Genomic DNA, 22,386 nt, shown 5'->3' with positions numbered 1-22,386 from the left:
GGGAAAGGGTGGCTGGGGGTGGGCCCCTACAGCCACAGCTGCCAGCCACAGCCACCCCAGCGCCAGTACCACCACAGCCATACAAAACCAACCACGTTTATTTTGCACAGCTGAACACAAGCTCAATGTGAGCAACTCCACAGCTCCCGGCCCCGCGCCGCCCTCGGGCGCACAGTGGGGATGGAGGCGAGCACAAGCGCAGCTCCACGCTGGTGGAGCCCATGGGTGCTTCTGTAGGGCCACCCCACAGCTCAGCCCTGGGACAAGCACTGGTCCCACCACCCCTGCCCAGCTCAGACCAAACAGCACAGACGGACCCTTCCAGGCCCAGAGGATGAGGACAAGCATCCACAGCATCCCAGGGAATGACTGGGAGCAGCTGTCCCTCCTCAGCAGACACCCACTGGGAAAGCAGCACTGAGGGCCCGTAGCCCCATGCCAGCACAGCTGGCCCCAGCCCCAAGCCCTGCCCAGGGTGAGCACACGGCAGCAGCCTGAGGGACTGACACTCCTACTCTGCCGGCAGCAGGGAGTGCTCACCGGGGCCAGGGCTGCTGGGTGTGTCCCCATAGAGGACGCTGAAGCGGGCCTGGCACTCTGGGAGCAGCTGGCGGCCCACGCCCGAGGCCAGCCCCGCCAGGCAGTGTGCCCGCACAATGCCCGCCTGCCCGCCCGACGCCAGCCACGCCTGCGAGTCCAGGTTGGGGCTGAAGCGCACCTGTGGGAACAGAGGAGCTCACAGGGGAGGCTCTGACCCCCCAGAGCAGAGCTGGGGCTGGGGCTCAGCCCGGCACGCTCACCTTGTGGAGGGCCTCCATCTGCAGGCGGTCAAGGCTCAGTTCTGCCTTCATCTCCTGCGTGTGCATCCGGCGCATGGGCTCCCGGCTCGGGAAGTTCTGGAAGCTGCGCTGCAAAGCGGTGGCACCACCTTGGGCTGCGGGCCCGAGGCAGAAGCATCGCATGCACCACGATGTCAGCCCTGCTGGAGCTGAGGGGCTGCCCCAGCAGCATCTCCCGGCCCTGTCCCCACTGCCCAGCCACAGCCCCACCAGCCCTGCCCACGGGCCAGACCCCGGCTGCGCCCTGTCCTCTCCTACCAGGTCTGTGTCCTGGAACCTGATGTAGCTCCTGGCCACCATCTCGCTGTAGCAGTGGGTCCTCGGCAGTGCCTGCTCGGCGCGCTCAGCCCCGTCAGGGCCGCAGGGCAGCAGGTCAGCTTTGTACACGGGCTGTGGGTGAGAGGGGGCTCAGCGCAGGGCGGACACGGATCCTGCTGCTCCTCTGCAGACAGGAACCACCAGGGACCGGGGGATGGGGGGCCCAGGACACTTTTGGGCCAGCCCCGTGTGCTGGGCTGGGCCACCTGAGCGCAATGGTCTCTTACAAATCTGCGGTCCGAGGAGCGCTTGACGTTGAGGGGGTTGACAGCCAGGTCAGGCAGCACCGCTGCCACCAGCTCACCGGTGATGTCACCCGCAGCCACCGTGTTCAGCCAGTCCGAGCCAGAGATGCTCTGCAGGGACACAGGGCTGGAGGGAGGGCACGGGGCTCCCACCACCCCCAGCCCAGCAGTGCCTCCCCACCCGCAGGCCCCGTGCCCCAGCTGGTGCTGAGCTGCCCACTGTGGCAGAGCAGCCCTGCACTGGCCCTTACCCACACGGTGCCCTTGCGAGGGGCCACAAAATAGGCCTTGAAGCCCAGGTACCCAGCGTCGATGTAGTGGATCCCGCAGAGCCCGTACCTGCGGTGGAAGGGACACAGTGAGGCACGGGATGCCTGACTGCTGTCACCACGAACGTGACAGCCAGGCACAGCCCACCGGCCTGGCCCAGGGTGAGGGGGCTGTTTGTGCTCCAGCAGCATGTCAGAGCCAAGAGGCAGCTCAAGGCAGCTCCCAGAGGCCAAGAATTCACTGAGACCCCAAACCCCTTCAGCAGCACACCTGTTGCCCAGCCTGGGGTAGGCCATCCCCTGGCCCACCCTGCCTCTGCCTCAGGGTGGCATGGCAGAGGGGATGCCATGCTGTGCTGCTGCAATGTGACCAAAAACAAGCAAAGCCTGCCCTTGCCGTGGCACAGCTGGACAGTCCCAGGGAGGGGGAAGCCAGAGGGGCCGAGCTGGACCAGGCCTGGCAGCAGGACTGGCCCCCAGCACTCACGGGGCGTAGCAGTTGTCCTGGGCCACAGTGATGCCATTGTAGGGCAGCAGCCAGGCCACCTCGGTGCTCAGGAAGCGCTTGATGCTGTTGATGGGCTCGTAGAGCCGCCGCAGGTCCCAGAACTTGATCTTGCGGTCGCTGCCGACCGTGACCAGGAAGTTGCTGAGAAGCAGGAGAAAGGCAGCACTGAGAGCCCAGCGTGGAGCTGTGCCCACCCCACTGCCCCAGCCCTGCAGTGGCTCAGCTGGCAGAGGGCCAAGTGCCATTGGCACCCTGGCCTCACAAACCCTTCTTGACCAAGGATCTTCTGCTCAAGAGGAAGCTCCTCTCCTGGCAGCTCCTGTGCCTGCTCCTGCCCTCACCTGTCAGCCTTGCACCACTCAATGCTCCGGACTGCGTGGTCATGGGCTAGAAAGCACTGGAAAGGGTAGAGCTTGAGGGAGGCGTCAGGCTGGGGCACGCACTGCAGCACGGATTTGGTGAGCAGGTTCCACACCGCCACGGTGCCTGTGGAAAGACTCGTGTCCATGAGGCCCTGCCAGTGGTGCAGGTGTTTCATTGGGGACCAGCAGTGGCACAAGCAGGGCTGCAGGAGCTGCAGAACACAGCAGCCAGGCTGGAGCTGGGGCTGGGACCGGGACAGGATGGTGGCAGGACACAGCAGCAGCACGGGCAGGGCCACAGGGCATGGTGGCCAGGCTGGAGCTGGGGCTCCAAGCAGACAGCACGGCAGCAGGACCTGGGAACACAGCACAGAGCTGTGGATCACTGCAAGCCTAGCAGAAAATTCCATCCAGGCAAGTTCAACAGATGTGGATAAGCCCAGAGGCACAGACAGGGATGACCAGCGACCAGCCTGGAAGTACGTCAGAATGACAAGAGCCAGCCCAGAGAAGCCTTCCCCAGGGCTGGGCAGAGGCTCCAGCACCAGCTGAGGCTGAGCACAAGGCTCCAGTGTCTCTGCCTGGCTGAGGGCTGCTCCCCAAGTGCTGCTGCAGGGCACAGAAGGAGACTCACCATCATAAAACCCTGCTGCCAGGTGATGGTGGGGCTTGGAAGGCATCCAGGAGAGACTGAAGCACTGTCCACACTCAGATGCATTACCTGCCTGGATGGAGCCCACCTGAAGTGTGGCGATGCACTGCACCTGGGGGCAAGGGAGAGCGCTGGGTCACAGCTCTGCACTGGTGCCATCCATGCCCCAAGAGCGGGATGCCTGGGGTGGGAGCACGACACTGCTCTGCCCCTCCAACACTCTGCAGGTGCCTTGGCTCCCCAAGCTGTGCCACCTGCACCGGCTGGGGGGCTGCCGGGTGCCGGCCCTGACAGGGATCACCATGGCGGGGAACACTGACCTTGCAGATAAGGTGCTTGTGGAGGGACCCATCTAGAAGAGAGCAGAAGGGGGTCAGGGCAGGCATTAGCTGTCCTGGGAGCTCCCTGCCTGGAGCCTGGATTGCAGCTGGCCAGGGCTCCCAGTCCCTGTCCTGCCACTCCCCTGGAGCAGTGTCCCCAGCACAGCAGGAATTGAAGCACATGGAGGAACAAACTGGCAGCAGCAGGACCCCCAGGAGCCAGGCCTGCCTGTGTGTTGGAGGAAGCAGCCCCTGAAACGTGCCACAGGCAGAGCCAACATCCTCCTGCCCCACCATGGCCAGCACCAAAGTCAAGGTGACACGGTGACACACAGGGGCCAGACCTGACTCTGACCACTCCAGGAAGGCAGAGAGCAGCCGTGCAGGACATCTGCTCCATGGCTGACAGGATGGAGCAGCCAGGCAGCACTCCTGGGGAGGGCAGGCTGCAGGGACCCTACACCCAACAGCTCAGGGCAGGATACCCACAGCACCACCAAGCACCAGCCCTGTCTACCAGAGAACCTCCCCACCAGCAACACCCAACACATCAGTGCTGTGGGGACCCTGTCCCACATCCCTCGGGCCTGGGCTCCCTCAAACCCACTGTGGGGCTGCCCTCCAGCACAGTGAGCACCAGACAGGTGTGTCACAGTGTGGCAGCCATGTGTGGATATAAGGAGCTGTGCATCTTCCCCATCACAGCTGGGATGCAGTACGGAGAGCAGCCCCAGCTCTGCCAGGCAGGAACAAGGACGCGGGTCCCCTGTGCCCCTAGCACAGCTACACGCGTTTGGGAGCCCCAGCAGGGCCTGTCCCCACAGTCCAGCCCTGATCCTGCAGCTGGAAAGCGGCTCCAGGCAGCCGTGAGGCGCACTGACCGTTAGCGCAGCCGCAGACGAGGACGTGCCGGGTGTCAGCGCCGGCAGGAGCTGCGTGGGCTCCAGCACAGCGTGCCACAGGGGCTGCAGCACAGCCCAGCAGCCACAGCCAGAGCGCAGGGGGGCTGGGAGCTGTGCCTGGCCACAGGCAGCCCATTTCCCGCTGTCAGCAGGGAAGTGCTGCCTGTCGGCCACGGCTGAGTGCTCCCCGCCAGCACGCGCGGCCATCAATCCTCTCGGCGCCGGTGCAGCCCATTACAGGCACCATTAGCCTGAGCTCGCCAGCTCTCCCTGTCCTGTCCTCACACGTGGCTCGGCCAGACTGGAGGGAGCAGCTCTGGCAGCAGGGAGATGGGGAAGGGCTGGGGGCAGGCTCTGTGGATGCACCACACCCTGCACCCCGCTAAGGCCACGGTGACGCTGCTGAGAGCCCCTCCCAGTGCCCAGCTTTTGGGGCTGCTGCAGCGTCCCTGAGACAGAAACAAAGCAGCACTTTGCACATGGCCTCTGCTCACACAGGCTGAGGGTAAGGATGGAGCTCTTCTCCACTGGAATTCCACGATGAATTGTGGGAGCCATTGGAAGGAAGGTTCTGGCACTTGGGGCACACAGCACTCCAAGCAGGCCCCCAGCACCAACAAGCAGCCTTGGATGCCACACTGTACCTGTGACAGATGCCAGGCTGGGGGCATCAGGGTCCTGATCTGGGGGATCAGGTGGGCTCACTTCCCCACTATGCATCTCCCAGGCTGGGGCAGAGCCCGGCTGGCAGCTGCCCAGCACAGCAGGCTCCTACAGGCAGAGGTGCCCAGCCCAGGGCTTGCAGTCCCACCCTGGCACAGGGGGAGGAGGGCCAGGACGCCCCTGCTCGGCGGTGTGGCTCTTCCTACCTTTTACCTGGGTTGTCTTGGCGTGGTGCAGGGCCCCAGGGTGCGGCAAGGCATACACCACCACCCTGCCGTCCGAGAAGGCAGCAGCCAGCAGGCCCAGCCGGCTCATCTGTGGGTGCTAGGGATGGACAGATGGGCTCAGACGTGGGGGTCACCTCTCAGGACCCCTGGGGAGCCCCAGGGCAGCCCCTGAGCAGCACTCACCGTCCGGGCTGCAGTGGGCGGCTCCCAGGCCCCGCTGGGGCAGAACTTCATGTCCCACACACAGCCATAGTCAGCAGCGATGGCATAGGCCAGCCTGGCTTTGCTGGGAGAGCTGTGGGCATGAGCAACATGACAGCTGGTGCCCAGCAGCTCCAATACACACTGGTGTACACCACTAGCAGAGCTGGCCACCAGCACAGCTCCTTGGGGTTCAGGCTGTGGCTGGTGGCTGTGGGGGAGAACATGTCCCATGGAGGGACACAAGATCTAGGCAGGCCCCAGGCCCTGGCACTCACCCCTGCTCTGTGTGCAGCACGCCCAGGTCCCAGATCTGCAGGAGTGCAGGGCCTGAGTGAAGCCCAGACACGCTGTGAGTCTCCTCCATGCTCCTGTGGCAGGACACGGCCACGTACTGCGGGGCTGCAGAGCCCTCCGGGGTTGGGCACCACTCCATCGCCCACACCGGGCCCCCCACGAAGAAGGAGACATCCAGGCGCTCTGGGTGGGGCTGCAGAGAGCTGAACCTGTGGGTGGGACAGGGGTGAAGGCTCCTGCAGAGCTGGGGCAGGGGCTGGTGGGGCCCCAGGGCATAGTACGGGCTGGATACCCAACCCTGGGATGCAACCCTCAGGGTAACCCCGGTCCCAGACAGGCCTGGGGACACCCTGACAGGCACTGCCATGCTAGGAGGGGGACAGCCTGACAGGCCTGGGGACACCCCATCACACACCTGTTTAACCTGTACAAGGCACCGTCGTCCTTGATGCCCTCCCGCTGAATGGAGAACAGGGGAGACTTCTCCTCTGCCGGCAGGTACGGGGCAGCCTCGCTGTGCAGGCACAAGTGAGAGGAGATCTCCCAATCACCCCAGCACAGCCCCGTGCCCCAGCACCATCCCAGCCTCCACACAGCCCTGCTGCTGCCCACGCTGCTCCACAGCCCAACCCAAGAGACCCAAACGCCCACAACAATACACAGAGGGGTGTGGGAGTACAGCCTCCCCCATTTCTGGCTCACTCCAGACACTGCTGGGACCTGCCCCATTTTTCCTTTGGCCCTGCTCCCTCCCTGCTCCCACGGTACCTGTCAGAGAGACACGTCCACCTGTGTGCCACCGGGATCCAGTCAGGGAACTCCCACTGTGAGTGCTTCTGCTCCCGCCTGCAGGACATGCCAGACCTCAGCCGTGCCATCCAGCCCCCTCCCCACATCCTCTCCCCACGGCATGAGCAGCACCCCCCACCCACATAGTATGGCACAGCCTCCCCTCCTGCAGCAGGGCTCTGCCCTTTGCAGCCCTCCCAACCCACCTGTGCCCCATCCCAGCGGAATACTGACATTCCCAACAGCACACATCCCTCACCCTTGTACCTGTGCCAGTGATGGTACCAGAACACACCCACTGCTCCCTGTGTCCCCCCTGAGCCTCGAGCACCCCAAGCCCCCACTCACAGGCTGCAGGTAAGGTTGGAGCTCTTCTCCACTGGGGCCATGATGGAGTTGTGGAAGCCGTTGGGGGCGAGGCCTCGGCACTGGGGCTTGGATCTCTGGGCACAAGAGCAGACTCAGAGCGAGCCCTGAGCCCTGGGGGACCCACCTGTCCCAAGGGGAACCACCACAGCCCCTGAGCACAGAGCTCTCCCCAGCCACTGCCAACATGCCACACTGGGCTGAAGACACACAGCCCCACTGCAGGAACTTCCAGGAGGCCAGGACCCTTCAGGACCTGCCTCCACCTCCCCCTGCTCCAGTGGGAGCACAGGCCGTGCTTCCTCTCCCAGAGAACCTGTCCCTGCTCGGTCCCCACCTGGAGCTCCCCCACGTGCCACCCCTGCCCAGCTGTCCTGCCCTGGCAGCAGGGACACGGTGGGACAGCACAGGCACCTGGAGCTGTTGGTGCTGGGACACAGGCACCCAGGCAGAGCCCCTGCCCTCACCCCTGTGGCTGCCGTCCTCCCGCCGTGCCCTCGAGGCGCCTCCAGCTCTGGCTCCGACGCCTCGCTGAACAGCGTGTCGCTGCCCTCCTCCTCCTCCTCCTCGGCCTGCAGCACCTCCTGCGAGGGCACGAAGTCAGCATCCCGCGCAGGGTCGTCGCTGTCTGTGTCCTCCCCCTTCCTCCGCCGGCCCCGGCGCTTGCTCCGGACGTGCTCAGGCTCTGGCACCCCCCTGGCTGGAGCAGGGGGCTGGCACGCGGGCATCAGCTCCTCCGCCAGCTCCTGCAGGTACAGCAGAGCCCTGCAACACCAGGGCGGTGCCTGGAGGTAAGCAGCAGCCTGACACAGGGTGGGCCAGCCCTGCTCCCTCCCTCCAGGACCCGGTGGATGCACGCTCTAGCACCTGGGCTGGGCAGTGAATCTGCTCCAGCTGTGCCAGAGGTGCTGGGCACACAGCCTCCCCCCACCCTGCACTCCCTGGAGCTTGCCCTGCTACCACCAATAAGCTCCTCCTGCTCTGTCAGGAACCAAGGAAATTCCTCCTGCCACAGGCAGCTGCTGCCCCCTGCCAGGGGCTCCTGGATCCAAACACATTCCCTAAAGTGGGAAAGGATTGGTCTGTGAGGAATCAGTACATCCCACCAACATGGGAAAAAGTCCTACAGGAAAGACACTGAGACTCTCTGGGGAGACAGAGACCGTTGAATCACGGACTCAGGGCACGTTTGGGTTGGAAGACACTTTAAAGCTCATCCCGTTCCAACCCCCTGCCATGGGCAGGGACACCTTCCACTAGACCAGGGTGCTCCAAGGCCCATCCAACCTGGCCTTGGAAAATCGCAGGGATGGGGCAGCCACAGCTTCTCTCACAACCTGTGCCAGGGTCTGCCCACCCCCACAGGAAAGGATTTCTTCCCAACATCCCACCTAACTCTCAAGTGGGAAACCATTCTCCTGTGCTGTCCCTACAGGCTCTTGTCCCCCTACAAAGCCCCTTTGGGCACCATAAGAGGCTCTACGGTCTCCCTGGAGCCTTTTCTTATCCAGGCTGAACATTCCCAGCTCTCAGGTTTCCCTAGAGCCCAGGTGCCCCCGGGCCCCGACTGCCACCATCACTTACACTTTGGCCGCCCTCCTCTTGGGCCGCCCGCCCCGAGGGCTCTCCAGGCCGTCCCCGTCCTCGCTGCTCCCCAGCCCCTTCTCCACGCGGATGGGCTCCGGGGCCTGCGACAGCTCCAGCAGCAGCACCTCGGCCTTGCCCTTCCTGCCGCGCTTCCCGGGGGCGCGGGCCGCGGGCACGGCCCCGTTCGCCGAGCTCTCGCCGCGCCCCTCCGCCGCCCCGCCGGGCCCGCCCCGGGGCCGCCCCGGCTTCCTCGGGGACTCGGCGGCTCCTGCTCCATCCTCACAGTCCAGCTCCTCCCCTGCCCCGAAACACCGCAATTAGCACCACAACGCGGCAAGACCCCTTGGCACGACTCGGTGTCCCGAGCACCGAGCACGGTGGCACCACCCCGTGCCCCGGAGAGCGCCCCCGCCGCTCCGAGCACCCCCGGTACGTACGGAGAACGCTCTGTTCACCCTCCCGCTCCCCGCTCCGGCTCCGGCTCCGCCCGCCAGAACCCGATCGCCGTCCCGGCCGCCCCCGGAGACCCCGCTCCCGGCACGGCGGCCCGCGGGCGGAGCCTGACGCCATCGGGGGCTCGCGGAGCCGCCGCCGCGCTGCGGGCCGCGCCACCAGCACCGAACCGGAACCGGGGACGGCCGAAGCGATGACGTCACAAGAAATCGACGAGAGCGGGGTGGGCCATGAGCCGATGCTCGAGGGGCGTGGCCATGCGAATCACAGTCGACAGGGGGCGGTGACGCGAGCAAGACAGGGGCGTGTCCATGCAAATGAGGCAGCGCCCGCGGCATGCCGGGAATAAAAACCGCCCCCCAACAGCGCTGCCCTCGCGCGTCCGCGGGCGCTGCGCGGGCCGGGCCGGGCGGGTCGGGGCGCGGATTTGGGCCCGCTCGGGAGCGGCGCTTTCGGGGCTGGGCTAAGGGTGGCCGTGTGTTGTGGAGGCGTGCTGTGGGCAGGGTGTGGGGGGCTGTGGGGTGTGAGTTCATACTTACCTGGCAGGGGAGACACCATGATCAGGCAGGTGGTTTTCCCAGGGCGAGGCTCATCCCTTGCACTCCGGGTGTGCTGACCCCTGCGATTTCCCCAAATGCGGGAAACTCGACTGCATAATTTGTGGTAGTGGGGGACTGCGTTCGCGCTCTCCCCTGATTTGATGTGTCCAAGAACAGGTCCCGGCATTAATTAAAGTAGGAGGATGAAACTGTTTCTGGAGCACCACTCCTGAAAGCACCGGCGGTATCCGCGTCCCGTCCCCGGTCTGTGCCTCAGGGACAGCCCCGGGTGCTGAGACCTCCCGTGTGCCCTCCGCAGACAGGCGCTGCCGGTGCTCGGGTTATTTATTCCTGCTGGACTTGGAGAGTGGTTCGTATGGGGACTCCACCCTGCCGTGTCCGGAGCCGGGATGATCGTGGCCTGTCCCCCCGTGTCTGCGGGCCCAGGCAAACAGCTGGTGGAGAGCGGTTCCGAGCGGCTCCACACAAGGCACAAGGCACAGAGATGCCGGTCCCGCTCGCCGATCGCTGTCCGGGTCGAGTTCGTGAGAGCTGCTGGACTTGAGCAGCGAGAATGTCACGCGTCCTTGAGAACCGTGAGAGCTGATAGAAAAGGAAATTCATCCCCGCGCTTCCTGAATAGGATAAACTGTGTACAGTGCTGTGCTTGACCGAACAGACCAGAGAGCACAACAAAGGACTCTGAGCTGCCGTCTGAACAGGACAGGTGGGGGAGCTGATGGAAAAGAGGAGCTGCCAAGGAAAAGTTGACCTGAAGCCAAGGCAAGACAGCTCCGGAATGACCACTAGAAAAGCGTGTAATGAACTGTGTGTGATACAAGATAACAGCAGCGTTATGAAATAACTCAAAATGGGTAGGCGAAGTTATGAAAAGCATTTCTAAGAAATTGTAAATGATGTCGTAGAAATTAAACAAATCAACATGCTGTAACGCTAGATAAGAGAAATAACTTTGTCAGGAAAATCCACAAAAAGCAGAGGGTTATGTCCAACAAGGAGACAAAGGAGTTCTTCAACTTTATTTGAATAAAGGGAGAGTTCACTGGGGCACACGCCCGCGGGGTTTTCTCTCTCGGCGTTAGGAGGATCCTTTTATCCTAACTCCTGGCCGCATGTTGCCCACTTTCTTTCCCCGTTGCCCTCTTTCTTTCCCCGTTGCTCTCTTCCTTTCCCCGTTGGCTGGGGTTCCAGGAAGGCGCACTCTTCCCGACCCGCCTGCTGCACATTCCCTCTCGCACTGCTATTTCAGCCCGGGTTCAGAAGTTCAGCCTCGTGCAGACCCTCGTGTGTTGGAGAAGCCAAGCTGTCAGGGCCCGGCAACAAACGAGCTGCCCGAAGTTAGCAGAGACATTGGGACTCATTTCAGAGACGTGAACACCCACACCTTCACCCGTCGAATTATTTGCATTAGCAAACATCTTTCCTCTCGTAACCGAAGTGCGCATGAAAGGCAGGAGGGATCCCCCATGCACCTGGGGGATAAAGAATACTTGCCCAAATCCAAAGGTGCTGCCGAGTTCTATTCGTGTTTTCCGCGTCAGCTGCCCAAACCCGAGCAGGAGGAAATCTCTCCTCCTGTTCATCGGTGTGCGGAGTGTGCCGCAAACGCAAACCCGAGTGTCGCCGATGCCCGCAGCCCCAGCGCGGGGCGGGCGGGGCCGCTCCGAGCGCTGCTCGGCCCGCGGAGCCTGAGGGAAGCCCCGCTGCTCCCGGGGGGCTGCGCTGCTCTGCCGCCTCTGCACGGACACGGCACCGCCACGAGAGGAGGCAGGCGGAGACTGAGAGCGAGATCGAGACACCGAACAGCGGCTGGAAGGAGTTGGAAAAGCACTTAACTCTTGTAAGTAAACATCACGTATTTAAATACCCTCCAATAACTGTTTCAATGAATCTGTTGTTAAACACAGCAAACCAGGGGAGAGCGCGAACGCAGTCCCCCACTACCACAAATTATGCAGTCGAGTTTCCCGCATTTGGGGAAATCGCAGGGGTCAGCACACCCGGAGTGCAAGGGATGAGCCTCGCCCTGGGAAAACCACCTGCCTGATCATGGTGTCTCCCCTGCCAGGTAAGTATGAACTCACACCCCACAGCCCCCCACACCCTGCCCACAGCACGCCTCCACAACACACGGCCACCCCGAGCCCAGCCCCGAAAGCGCCGCTCCCGAGCGGGCCCAAATCCGCGCCCCGACCCGCCCGGCCCGGCCCGCGCAGCGCCCGCGGACGCGCGAGGGCAGCGCTGTTGGGGGGCGGTTTTTATTCCCGGCATGCCGCGGGCGCTGCCTCATTTGCATGGACACGCCCCTCCGCGGTACCGCCGTTCCCGTGGCCGCCATCCCGCCCGTGCCGGACCGCGCGGTCTCTGTGCCCGCCGGACCCGCTGCTCTCTGGCACCGAGGCCAGAAGGGTCTCGGCATTTGGGACAGCCCTATGGACATCGGCAGGCCGGGCTTAGTTAAATTCCCCTAACTCTGGCACCAGTCCATCCCTATGATTTAGGCTCTTCTCTGGAGGGATTAGAGGGGTAAATTCCAACTGGCAATAACCCAAACTCTAGAAAAGAGCCTGTTAGCATTTCCAGTCCTTGATGGGCCTCTCACTGTATCGGGGTTGGGCTTTTCTTACCGGCTGGACTCCCTGCTTCAGTTCAGCTTTTCGCAGTCTCAGGTGTCTCTCTCACCCCAGGATTCCCAAAGCCAAAGCAGAGGTATGATTGCACTTAAAACTTCACCAGGAATTTCCTTTTCTTCACCAGCTTTCCCTGGGTGCATGGGCAGAGCTGCACTTTCGATGCATTTTCCAGAGGAATATGCAAACGGGACAGAGTGCTTTGGAAAAGTTAATTCTGCGTTTAACTTGCACAGCAAACACTGCCTGAGCAATGGCAAAGGGCACTGGGGCACGTGGAGAAAGCGAAGGGGTCATTCTGGCTTCCCAGTCCCGAATTCAGCGGGTTGTAAAACAGTCGGAGGGATTTCCTGCTCCTGAGGGATTTCCTGCCCTCAGGGATTTCCTGCCCTCAGGGATTTCCTCCCACTGCAGCAACAGCAATGACCTTTCACTCCAAGCTCCCTTACAGCCAGCATCAATGGAACAAGATATTCCAGTATCCACAGAAAATCCACGGTCCCATTCCCTGGCTGAACTGGAACCGAAGGATTGCCTGGGGAAGTGGGAGATGCCCCGGTCCCCTTCAGTCCGGCCCAGTTCCTCATTTCTTCCTCTCCTGATCTTTCCTTCTGTCCATGCTCGGCCCCTCCTGCCTGCAGCACCCCCCTGCTGCTTTTGGGGGGCCAATCCCAGCCCAGGACCTTGTCCCCGGAATGCGCCTCGCCTTCTGCCTCCTCGCTGCCCCTGACCACAGATCTGGGCATTTCTCGGCTCTTCTCCTTCTCTTCTCCTTCTTCCCATGTTACAGCATCCCTTGGGAAATAACCATCCTCTCTGCTCCGTGTCTGTTCCCGAGCTTCTGTCCTCTACCCGGCACAGACTGCGGCAAGCACCGTGTGAGACAGCACCGTGCTCCCTTCCCCTGCTGGGCCTCGATCCGTCTGGGATCCGGATCCATTTGGGATCCAGATCCCTTTGGGATTTGGGTGCCTTTGGGATCAGGATCCATTTGGGATCAGGATCCGTTTGGGATCTGGCTCCCTTTGGGATTGCAATAAGGGTAAAACATAGTTTCTTCATCAAACTTAGTATAGGTTTTTACTGCAGCCTTAGAAACTTGGTTTCTTTTTACTAATAAAACTCTGCCTACTAACAAAGCTTAGCTTGTTTGCAAATGAAGTAAAAGCTTTAAGTTGCTTAAAATATATAGCTTTAGAAGTTTATTTTTTTTTGCTACTCAGTATAACTAGGGCCCCAAAACTTATCAAACGGGGAATAGATAAGCTTGTAGACCAATTATCTTTAACCATACATGGTAAAGTTGTTTCAAGTTTGCCAGGACAGCAAGACCCTCCCCCAAGCACCTGGAAGAGCACCCATGCGAACAAAGAAGCTGAAAGAGATAACAAATCCAGGAAACGATCCCAGATAAAACGGGGTGGAAGAAAGGGGGAGGTGTGAATTGCTGGAGAAAAACGGAATTGTAACGGGTTTTTCTCAGCAGCACCCAGATCTGTTCGCTCACTTGTTATTGCTTGCTCTAATTATAATAAATTATCTTTAATTGACTACTGCCGATTCGCTTCAAAATTTATTACAGGGATCAGGATCCATTTGGGATTGGGCTCCCTTTGGGATCGGGATCCGTTTGGGGTCTGAATCCCCCTTTGGGATGGGGCTCCCTTTGGGATCGGGATCCATTTGGGATGGGGCTCCCTTTGGGATCTGTCTCCCTTTGGGATCGGGTTCCCTCTGGGATCGGGATCCATTTGGGATCGGGATCCCTTTGGGATCAGGATCCGTTTGGGATCTGAATCCCCCTTTGGGATCTGCCCCCTTTGGGATCTGGCCCCTTTGGGATCGGGCTCCCTTTGGGATCGGGATCCCTTCGGGCGGATCCGGACGCGCCCGGGAGGGGCCGGGGACGCTCCCAGAGCCGCCAGGGGGCGCTGCTCCGAGAGCGCGGCACGGGGCGGGGTTTGGGGAGGGGGCGTGGTCATGCAAATCACAGTCGGTTGGGGGCGGCGCCGTGAGCCAGGCAGGGGCGTGTCCATGCAAATGAGGCAGCGCCCGCGGCATGCCGGGAATAAAAACCGCCCCCCAACAGCGCTGCCCTCGCGCGTCCGCGGGCGCTGCGCGGGCCGGGCCGGGCGGGTCGGGGCGCGGATTTGGGCCCGCTCGGGAGCGGCGCTTTCGGGGCTGGGCTCGGGGTGGCCGTGTGTTGTGGAGGCGTGCTGTGGGCAGGGGCTGGGGGGCTGTGGGGTGTGAGTTCATACTTACCTGGCAGGGGAGACACCATGATCAGGCAGGTGGTTTTCCCAGGGCGAGGCTCATCCCTTGCACTCCGGGTGTGCTGACCCCTGCGATTTCCCCAAATGCGGGAAACTCGACTGCATAATTTGTGGTAGTGGGGGACTGCGTTCGCGCTCTCCCCTGATTTGCTTTGTCTAACAACAGATTCGGAGAAAAACTTACTGACGGGTATCAATATCGTGATGTTACCTTGGAAGAGTTAATTGGTTTTCCAGCTCCTTCCAGCCGCTGTTCGGTGTCTCGATCTCGCTCTCAGTCTCCGACTTCCTCCTCTCGTGGCGGTGCCGTGTCCGTGCAGAAGCGGCAGAGCAGCGCAGCCCCCCGGGAGCAGCGGGGCTTCCCTCAGGCTCCGCGGGCCGAGCAGCGCTCGGAGCGGCCCCGCCCGCCCCGCGCTGGGGCTGCGGGCATCGGCGACACTCGGGTTTGCGTTTGCGGCACACTCCGCACCCCGATGAACAGGAGGAGAGATTTCCTCCAGCTCGGGTTTGGGCAGCTGATGCGGAAAACACGAATAGAACTCTGCAGCACCTTTGGATTTGGGCAGGTATTCTTTATTACGGCATGCCAGTGCATGGGGGATCCCTCCTGCCTTTCATGCGCACCTTGGTTATGAGAGGAAAGATGTTTGCTAATGCAAATAATTGGATGGGTGAAGGTTTGGGTGTTCACGTCTCTGAAATGAGTCCTAATGTCTCTGCTAACTTCGGGCAGCTCGTTTGTTGCCGGGCCCTGACAGCTCGGCTTCTCCAACACACGAGGGTCTGCACGAGGCTGAACTTCTGAACCTGGGCTGAAATAGCAGTGCGAGAGGGAATGTGCAGCAGGCGGGTCGGGAAGAGTGCGCCTTCCTGGTACCTCAGCCAACGGGGAAAGAAAGAGGGCAACGAGCGGCAGGAGTTCGGATAAAAGGATCCTCCGAAACGCCGACAGAGAAATCCCCACGGGCGTGTGCCCCAGTGAACTCTCCCTTTATTCAAATAAAGTTGAAGAACTCCTTTGTCTCCTTGTTGGACATAACCCTCTGGTGTTTGTGGATTTTCCTGACAAAGTTATTTCCCTTATCTAGCGTTACAGCATGTTGATTTGTTTAATTTCTACGACATCATTTACAATTTCTTAGAAATGCTTTTCATAACTTCGCCTACTCATTTTGAGTTATTTCATAACGCTGCTGTTATCTTGTATCACACACAGTTCATTGCACGCTTTTCTAGTGGTCATTCCGGAGCTCTCTTGCCTTGGCTTCAGATCAGCTTTTCCTTGGCAGCTCCTCTTTTCCCATCAGCTCCCCCACCTGTCCTGTTCAGACAGCAGCTCAGAGTCCTTTGTTGTGCTCTCTCGTCTGTTCGGTCAAGCACAGCACTGTACACAGTTTATCCTATTCAGCAAGCACGGGGATGAATTTCCTTTTGTATCAGCTCTCATGGTTCACAGGGACGCGTCACATTCCCGCTGCTCAAGTCCAGCAGCTCTCACGGACTCGACCCGGACAGCGATCGGCGAGCGGGACCGGCATCTCTGTGCCTTGTGCCTTGTGTGGAGCCGCTCGGAACCGCTCTCCACCAGCTGATTCCCTGGGCCCGCAGACACGGGGGGGACAGGCCACGATCATCCCGGCTCCGGACACGGCAGGCTGGAGTCCCCGTAGGAACTGTTCTCCAAGTCCGGCAGGAATAAATAACCCGAGCACCGGCAGCGCCTGTCTGCGGTGGGCACACGGGAGGTCTGAGAACACCCAGCTGTCCATGAGCCATCCACCGGGGACGGGACGCGGATACCGGCGGTGCCGACCCTCGAAGCGGGGGGCGGTTCCTCGAGAACCAGAAACAGTTTCATGCTCCTGCCTTAATTAAACCCGAGATCTATACTTGAACACAACAAATCAGGGGAGAGCGCGAACGCAGTCCCCCACTACCACAAATTATGCAGTCGAGTTTCCCGCATTTGGGGAAATCGCAGGGGTCAGCACACCCGGAGTGCAAGGGATGAGCCTCGCCCTGGGAAAACCACCTGCCTGATCATGGTGTCTCCCCTGCCAGGTAAGTATGAACTCACACCCCACAGCCCCCCAGCCCCTGCCCACAGCACGCCTCCACAACACACGGCCACCCCGAGCCCAGCCCCGAAAGCGCCGCTCCCGAGCGGGCCCAAATCCGCGCCCCGACCCGCCCGGCCCGGCCCGCGCAGCGCCCGCGGACGCGCGAGGGCAGCGCTGTTGGGGGGCGGTTTTTATTCCCGGCATGCCGCGGGCGCTGCCTCATTTGCATGAACACGCTTCGAGTGCCTGGCTCACGGCACCGCCCCCTACAGGCTGTGATTTGCATGGCCACGCCCCCTCCCCAAACCCCGCCCCGTGCCGCGCTCTCGGGACAGCGCCCCCTGGCGGCACCGGGAGCGTCCCCGGCCCCTCCCGGGCGCGTCCGGATCCGCCCGAAGGGATCCCGATCCCAAAGGGAGACAGATCCCAAAGGGAGCCCGATCCCAAAGGGAGACAGATCCCAAAGGGGCCAGACCCCAAAGGGATCCCGATCCCAAAGGGGCCGGATCCCAAAGGGATCCCGATCCCAAAGGGGGCAGATCCAAAAGGGGCCAGATCCCAAAGGGAGCCCGATCCCAAAGGGGCCAGATCCCAAACGGATCCCGATCCCAAACGGAGCCCGATCCCAAAGGGGGATTCAGATCCCAAACGGATCCTGATCCCAAAGGGAGCCCGATCCCAAATGGATCCTGATCCCTGTAATAAATTTTGAAGCGAATTGGCAATAGTCAATTAAAGATAATTTATTATAATTAGAGCAAGCAATAACAAGTGAGGGAACAGATCTGGGTGCTGCTGAGAAAAACCCGTTACAATTCCGTTTTTCTCCAGCAATTCACACCTCCCCCTTTCTTCCATCCCCTTTTATCTGGGATCGTTTCCTGGATTTGTTATCTCTTTCAGCTTCTTTGTTCGCATGCTTGGTCTTCCAGGTGCTTGTGGGGGGGTCTTGCTATCCTGGCAAACTTGAAACAACTTTACCATGTATGGTTAAAGATAATTGGCTACAAGCTTATCTATTCCCCGTTTGATAAGTTTTGGGGCCCAAGTTATACAGAGTAGCAAAAAAAAATAAACTTCTAAAGCTACATAGTTTAAGCAACTGAAAGATTTTACTTCATTTGCAAACAAGCTAAGCTTTGTTAGTAGACAGAGTGTTATTAGTAAAAAGAAACCAAGTTTCTAAGGCTGCAGTAAAAACCTATACTGTTTGATGAACAAACTGTTTTACCCTTATAAGAATCCCAAAGGGAGCCAGATACCTAAGGGAGCCAGATCCCAAACGGATCCTGATCCCAAAGGCACCCAAATCCCAAAGGGATCTGGATCCCAAATGGATCCGGTTCCCAAACGGATCGAGGCCCGGCAAGGGAAGGAAGCACGGTGCTGTCTCACACGGTGCTTGCCGCAGTCTGTGCCGGGTAGAGGAGAGAAACTCGGGAACAGACACGGAGCAGAGAGGATGGTTATTTCCCAGGGGATGCTGTAACATGGGAAGAAGGAGAAGAGAAGGAGAAGAGCCAAGAAATGCCCAGATCTGTGGTCAGGGGCAGCGAGGAGGCAGAAGGCGAGGCGCATTCCGGGGACAAGGTCCTGGGCTGGGATTGGCCCCCCAAAAGCAGCAGGGGTGGGCTGCAGGCAGGAGGGGCCGAGCATGGACAGAAGGAAAGATCAGGAGAGGAAGAAATGAGGAACTGGGCCGGACTGAAGGGGACCGAGCATCTCCCACTTCCCCAGGCAATCCTTCGGTTCCAGTTCAGCCAGGGAATGGGACCGTGGATTTTCAGTGGATACTGGAATATCTTGTTCCATTGATGCTGGCTGTAAGGGAGCTCGGAGTGAAAGGTCATTGCTGTTGCTGCAGTGGGAGGAAATCCCTGAGGGCAGGAAATCCCTGAGGGCAGGAAATCCCTGAGGAGCAGGAAATCCCTCCGACTGTTTTACAACCCACTGAATTCAGGACTGGGAGGCCAGAATGACCCCATCGCTTTCTCCAGGTGCCCCAGTGCCCTTTGCCATTGCTCAGGCAGCGTTTGCTGTGCAAGTTAAACGCACAATTAACTTTTCCAAACCAGTTCAGTTTGCATATTCCTCTGGAAAATGCATGGAAAGTGCAGCTCTGCCCATGCACCAGGGAACGCTGGTGAAGAAAAGGAAATTCCTGGTGAAGTTTTAAGTGCAATCATACCTCTGCTTTGGCTTTGGGAATCCTGGGGCAAGAGAGAAACCTGAGACTGCGAAAAGCTGTCACCTCGTCCCTGCCTTCGAGTGGGAAAATCCAACCCCAAGGGGGAATGATTTCTGGAGATTTGAATGGAAGTGTGCAGGTTTTTTAGTTGTTCATCAGTACCTGCAGACAGACACTTGTGCCTGAGCAGCTCTCTGCGAGCGCCGAGCTCTCGGCTGATCTTTGGTCTCAGGGAAAAGAGAAGCCCGAGGGGAACGGACCGTGGGGACGGGAGGCACCGGGAGGGTCAGCGGCAGGAGCGGGCAGGACGGGGGAAAGGCAAATCCGGCAGCGGGAGATGGCGAGCACTGACCCATGGGCATGACCGGGAACAGAAGGCGGCCGGAACGGAGGGAAGAGCCGCGCCCGCGGGCTCGGGGCAGCGGCTCCGCGGCACTCGGGGCTCCCGGCGCTGCCCGGGCCGGGCGAGTGCGGGGAGGGGCGGGGCCAGAACGGAGGGGGCGTGTCCATGCAAATGAGGCAGCGCCCGCGGCATGCCGGGAATAAAAACCGCCCCCCAACAGCGCTGCCCTCGCGCGTCCGCGGGCGCTGCGCGGGCCGGGCCGGGCGGGTCGGGGCGCGGATTTGGGCCCGCTCGGGAGCGGCGCTTTCGGGGCTGGGCTCGGGGTGGCCGTGTGTTGTGGAGACGTGCTGTGGGCAGGGTGTGGGGGGCTGTGGGGTGTGAGTTCATACTTACCTGGCAGGGGAGACACCATGATCAGGCAGGTGGTTTTCCCAGGGCGAGGCTCATCCCTTGCACTCCGGGTGTGCTGACCCCTGCGATTTCCCCAAATGCGGGAAACTCGACTGCATAATTTGTGGTAGTGGGGGACTGCGTTCGCGCTCTCCCCTGATTTACTATGTAAAATGATAGAAATTACTTGGGTAAGGAAAATGGATTTCTGTACCCCAGTGGGTTCTTGGTTCGGAGTTGCAGACGTCTTAGCAACCGGGCAGAGTCCGAGTGCGGCTGTTCCAGCTGCTCAGCCCTATATTCAGCCAGCTTGGGGATTTTCTGGTATTTTGTGTGATTTTGCATGGCTCCCCTCCCCTGGGTTCCGCCGAGCCCCCGCGCACCCACCCTTCCCCGGGAAGGAACCACGCGGACACACAGTGAGGACCTGCAGCTTTATTGATCCCAGGCCACAGAGCTTCCAGCCCAGGCACAATCCCTGTCCTGCTCAGGGGGTCTTGGCCTTCCTCCGCTGGGTGCCCCACAGCAGCAGGGACAGGGACACGGTGGCAGTGCCCAGGATTCCTCCGAAAAGAAGCATCGGGAACGTCCCCTGTCCAGGACCAGGAGTGAGCATCACCGGTCCCTGCAGGCCCTGCTGATCCGGCCAGGGCACAGCCCAAGGTTCAGTCCCACAGGCACTCACCTCACGCAGGCACTTGTAGCCGTGGAAAGGACTCTCACAGAGGCACTGGAAGAGGCCCGGGCCGTCAGGGGCACACACAGAGTTTTCAGGACACGGCCAGGCTGGCAGAGCAGAGCAGGGGGTCAGGAGCCCACAGCCAGCCCCATGCACCCACTGCCAGGGTCACAGTCCCCACCCTACCGAGCTCCACAGAGCTGTTGCAGGGGTTCCTCTGTCCCTGGCACAGCCGGCTGCTCCCGTCCACTGTCACGTTCTGCCAGGCGTCGCTCCCACCAGGACACTCCAGCGGCAGCGGCACCGCGCTGGGGGCAGAGCTCAGCACCGGCACCGCAGCCCCCCAGCCCCCCGCTCCCCCCAGCACTCACAGGTTCTGCAGGTGGATGAAGCCCAGGAAGGAACCATCGGGGAGAGCCGTCAGGGGATTCTCACTCAGGTCCCTGTAAGCACACAGACCTTCAGTCCCACCTGGCAGGCACGGAGGGTACCCTGGCACCTCGCTGAACCCCAGGGGATTCCCACAGCCCTCCCCTGCCCGCCCGAGGCCCTGCAGCGCAGCCCTAGAGCCAGGGCTCAAAGGTCCCTGCCGAGCTGCTGAGGCGCTGCTTGGTCATTAACGAAATCACTGATGAGCTGAGGTGTCAAGGTGCCCTGAGGGCCACCACAGCTCGCTGGGCTCATTTGCACACCGAGCCCTGTGCCCTACATGTGGCAGCCCAGATGAGTCACCTCCCCGACTCCTGGACTCCTGTCTCTCCAACCTGGGGACAAGGACGCTGTGTGGGACTGTGGCAAAAGCCAAGATGTGACCTCGTGGCTCTCACCTGCCAGCACAGGCCCTCACTGGAGGGTGTGACAGTGGTGCCACATGACAGAGCTCCAGAAGGATCTGTCCCATGCTCCCACTGGGCACAGGGGGGAGGCTGCCTGGACAGATAGGTCCCAGGGCTCCCCGTTTAAAAATGGGGTGGTTTCCATTTGTTCAGACCCTGTGGACTGTTACTGGTAGCCATGAGGGCACAGAGTGGCCACTGTCCCTGTGACCAGCAGGGCATGGCTGTGCTGGCCTGGGCCCATGGGACTGTCCCACCAAACCTGCCCCAAGCCCCTCTCCCAGCCCAGTCCAGGGGCACTCACAGGACGACGGCAGCGCTGGCCTCGGCCAGTCCCGGGGGGACAGTGTGCAGGGAGCAGTTGCTCAGGTCCAGCCTGGGAAGGGGCAGTGGTTGGGGGACACAGCAGCACGCCTGTTCCCCACACATTCCCGACGCCCTTGTGACCCCCAGCAGCCATCCTGACCCCTGCACCACCCCCCAGGATGCTCCATCCAGGCATTCCCCAGCCCCGCCGTGCCCCTGACACCACCGTGACCCCAAAACCCCATCCCAGCACCCTCCATCCATCCCCCAAACACCCCCATTACCTGGCCCCCGACGCTCCCAACACCCCAGATTTCCCCCCAGCACCCCAGATTCACCCCCAGCCTGTGCAGCCTCATCCTCCCCCGGGCCCCCCGTACCCCAGAAGCCGCGCTGGGGATGGGCCCCGCTCCCAGCAGCAGCGCCCGTCGCTCTCAGCTCTGCTGCCCTGGGACTCACAGAACCGGGACACCATGGAGCCGTTCTGCGGCAGCCCCGGGCACAGCCCGCACACCTGGAGAGGTCGAGGGGTCACGGGCAGCACCTGCACAGCCGCATCCCACCACTCCGGTGCATCCCGTGACCCCCGGGTACCCCCGAACCCGGGCATGACCCAAACCCTGGGCGTGACCCGAACCCCCGGTACCGCCGCTCCCCAGAAAAGAACAACCTCCTCTGCCCACCGGGACCCCCCGTGCCCGGCCCTCCCCCGCTTCCCGTGACCCCGGCCCGGTTCCCCCGTTGCTCACCGCGGCCCCGCGGGCGGCGCGGGGCAGCAGCAGCGGCAGCAGCAGCAGCGCGACCCCGCGCACGGCCCCGCCAGCCCCGAGCATCCCGGCGGCACCGGGGCGGGGGCGGCTCCGTTCTCCCGCCGCCTGCACGGGCCGGGCGCTCCCTGGACCCGAACGAGGGCACGGAGGGGCCCCCGCAGCGCGGGCACCGGGGCGCAGTGACCGCCCGGGAGAGCGGGGCGGGGACGGGGCCGGGATGGGGATCGGGACAGGGCGGGGATGGGGATCGGGACGGGGATCGGTACGGGGATCGGGATGGGGATCGGGACGGGACCGGGACGGGGTCGGGAGCCCCCGGCGGCGATGCCGGTAGCGGCGGCCGTGCGGAAGCG

The 22,386-nt window shown here is 61.6% G+C and overlaps 2 protein-coding genes and 5 non-coding genes across 8 annotated transcripts; 3 read left to right on the top strand and 4 right to left on the bottom strand.

Annotated features, from left to right (window-relative positions):
* Positions 1-80: 80 nt before the first annotated feature.
* GTF3C2 (general transcription factor IIIC subunit 2) lies at positions 81-9,147 on the bottom strand. Of its 2 annotated transcripts, XM_033056323.1 has the most exons (18): positions 8,983-9,147; positions 8,543-8,843; positions 7,426-7,723; positions 6,941-7,035; positions 6,572-6,649; positions 6,219-6,317; positions 5,785-6,012; positions 5,489-5,600; positions 5,285-5,402; positions 3,514-3,545; positions 3,176-3,305; positions 2,521-2,665; positions 2,159-2,320; positions 1,654-1,741; positions 1,385-1,513; positions 1,098-1,229; positions 801-908; positions 81-718 (listed from the first exon to the last, which is right to left on the bottom strand). In XM_033056323.1, exons 1-18 carry the CDS (start codon positions 9,113-9,115, stop codon positions 512-514), a joined length of 2,595 nt encoding a protein of 864 aa, XP_032912214.1. In that variant the 5' UTR covers positions 9,116-9,147; the 3' UTR covers positions 81-511. The 2 variants fall into 2 exon arrangements, with proteins under 2 accessions (XP_032912214.1, XP_032912215.1); XM_033056324.1 differs by lacking the exon at positions 8,983-9,147 and having other exon boundaries at positions 7,426-8,019; positions 8,543-8,631.
* A 382-nt stretch (positions 9,148-9,529) lies between these two features.
* Positions 9,530-9,693, top strand: LOC116994837. The gene has a single exon (XR_004417588.1). It is a non-coding gene; the product is annotated as a U1 spliceosomal RNA (small nuclear RNA).
* Positions 9,694-11,470: 1,777 nt separating this feature from the next.
* Positions 11,471-11,634, bottom strand: LOC116994836. The gene has a single exon (XR_004417587.1). It is a non-coding gene; the product is annotated as a U1 spliceosomal RNA (small nuclear RNA).
* Positions 11,635-14,442: 2,808 nt separating this feature from the next.
* Positions 14,443-14,606, top strand: LOC116994835. Its single transcript, XR_004417586.1, has one exon. It is a non-coding gene; the product is annotated as a U1 spliceosomal RNA (small nuclear RNA).
* Positions 14,607-16,366: 1,760 nt separating this feature from the next.
* Positions 16,367-16,530, bottom strand: LOC116994852. The gene has a single exon (XR_004417603.1). It is a non-coding gene; the product is annotated as a U1 spliceosomal RNA (small nuclear RNA).
* A 2,907-nt stretch (positions 16,531-19,437) lies between these two features.
* On the top strand, positions 19,438-19,601 carry LOC116994851. Its single transcript, XR_004417602.1, has one exon. It is a non-coding gene; the product is annotated as a U1 spliceosomal RNA (small nuclear RNA).
* Positions 19,602-19,862: 261 nt separating this feature from the next.
* On the bottom strand, positions 19,863-22,096 carry ATRAID (all-trans retinoic acid induced differentiation factor). The gene is made up of 7 exons (XM_033056282.1): positions 22,013-22,096; positions 21,644-21,777; positions 21,262-21,333; positions 20,493-20,564; positions 20,308-20,429; positions 20,128-20,228; positions 19,863-20,034 (listed from the first exon to the last, which is right to left on the bottom strand). Exons 1-7 carry the CDS (start codon positions 22,094-22,096, stop codon positions 19,930-19,932), a joined length of 690 nt encoding a protein of 229 aa, XP_032912173.1. The 3' UTR covers positions 19,863-19,929.
* Between the last annotated feature and the right edge of the window lie 290 nt (positions 22,097-22,386).

The sequence above is a fragment of the Catharus ustulatus genome, chromosome 3 (assembly GCF_009819885.2).
Source record: "Catharus ustulatus isolate bCatUst1 chromosome 3, bCatUst1.pri.v2, whole genome shotgun sequence".
In the NCBI taxonomy this organism is placed as follows: domain Eukaryota; kingdom Metazoa; phylum Chordata; class Aves; order Passeriformes; family Turdidae; genus Catharus; species Catharus ustulatus.
The sequence above is the reverse complement of the archived record's forward strand: the minus strand, read 5'-3'. Positions and strand labels throughout refer to the sequence as shown.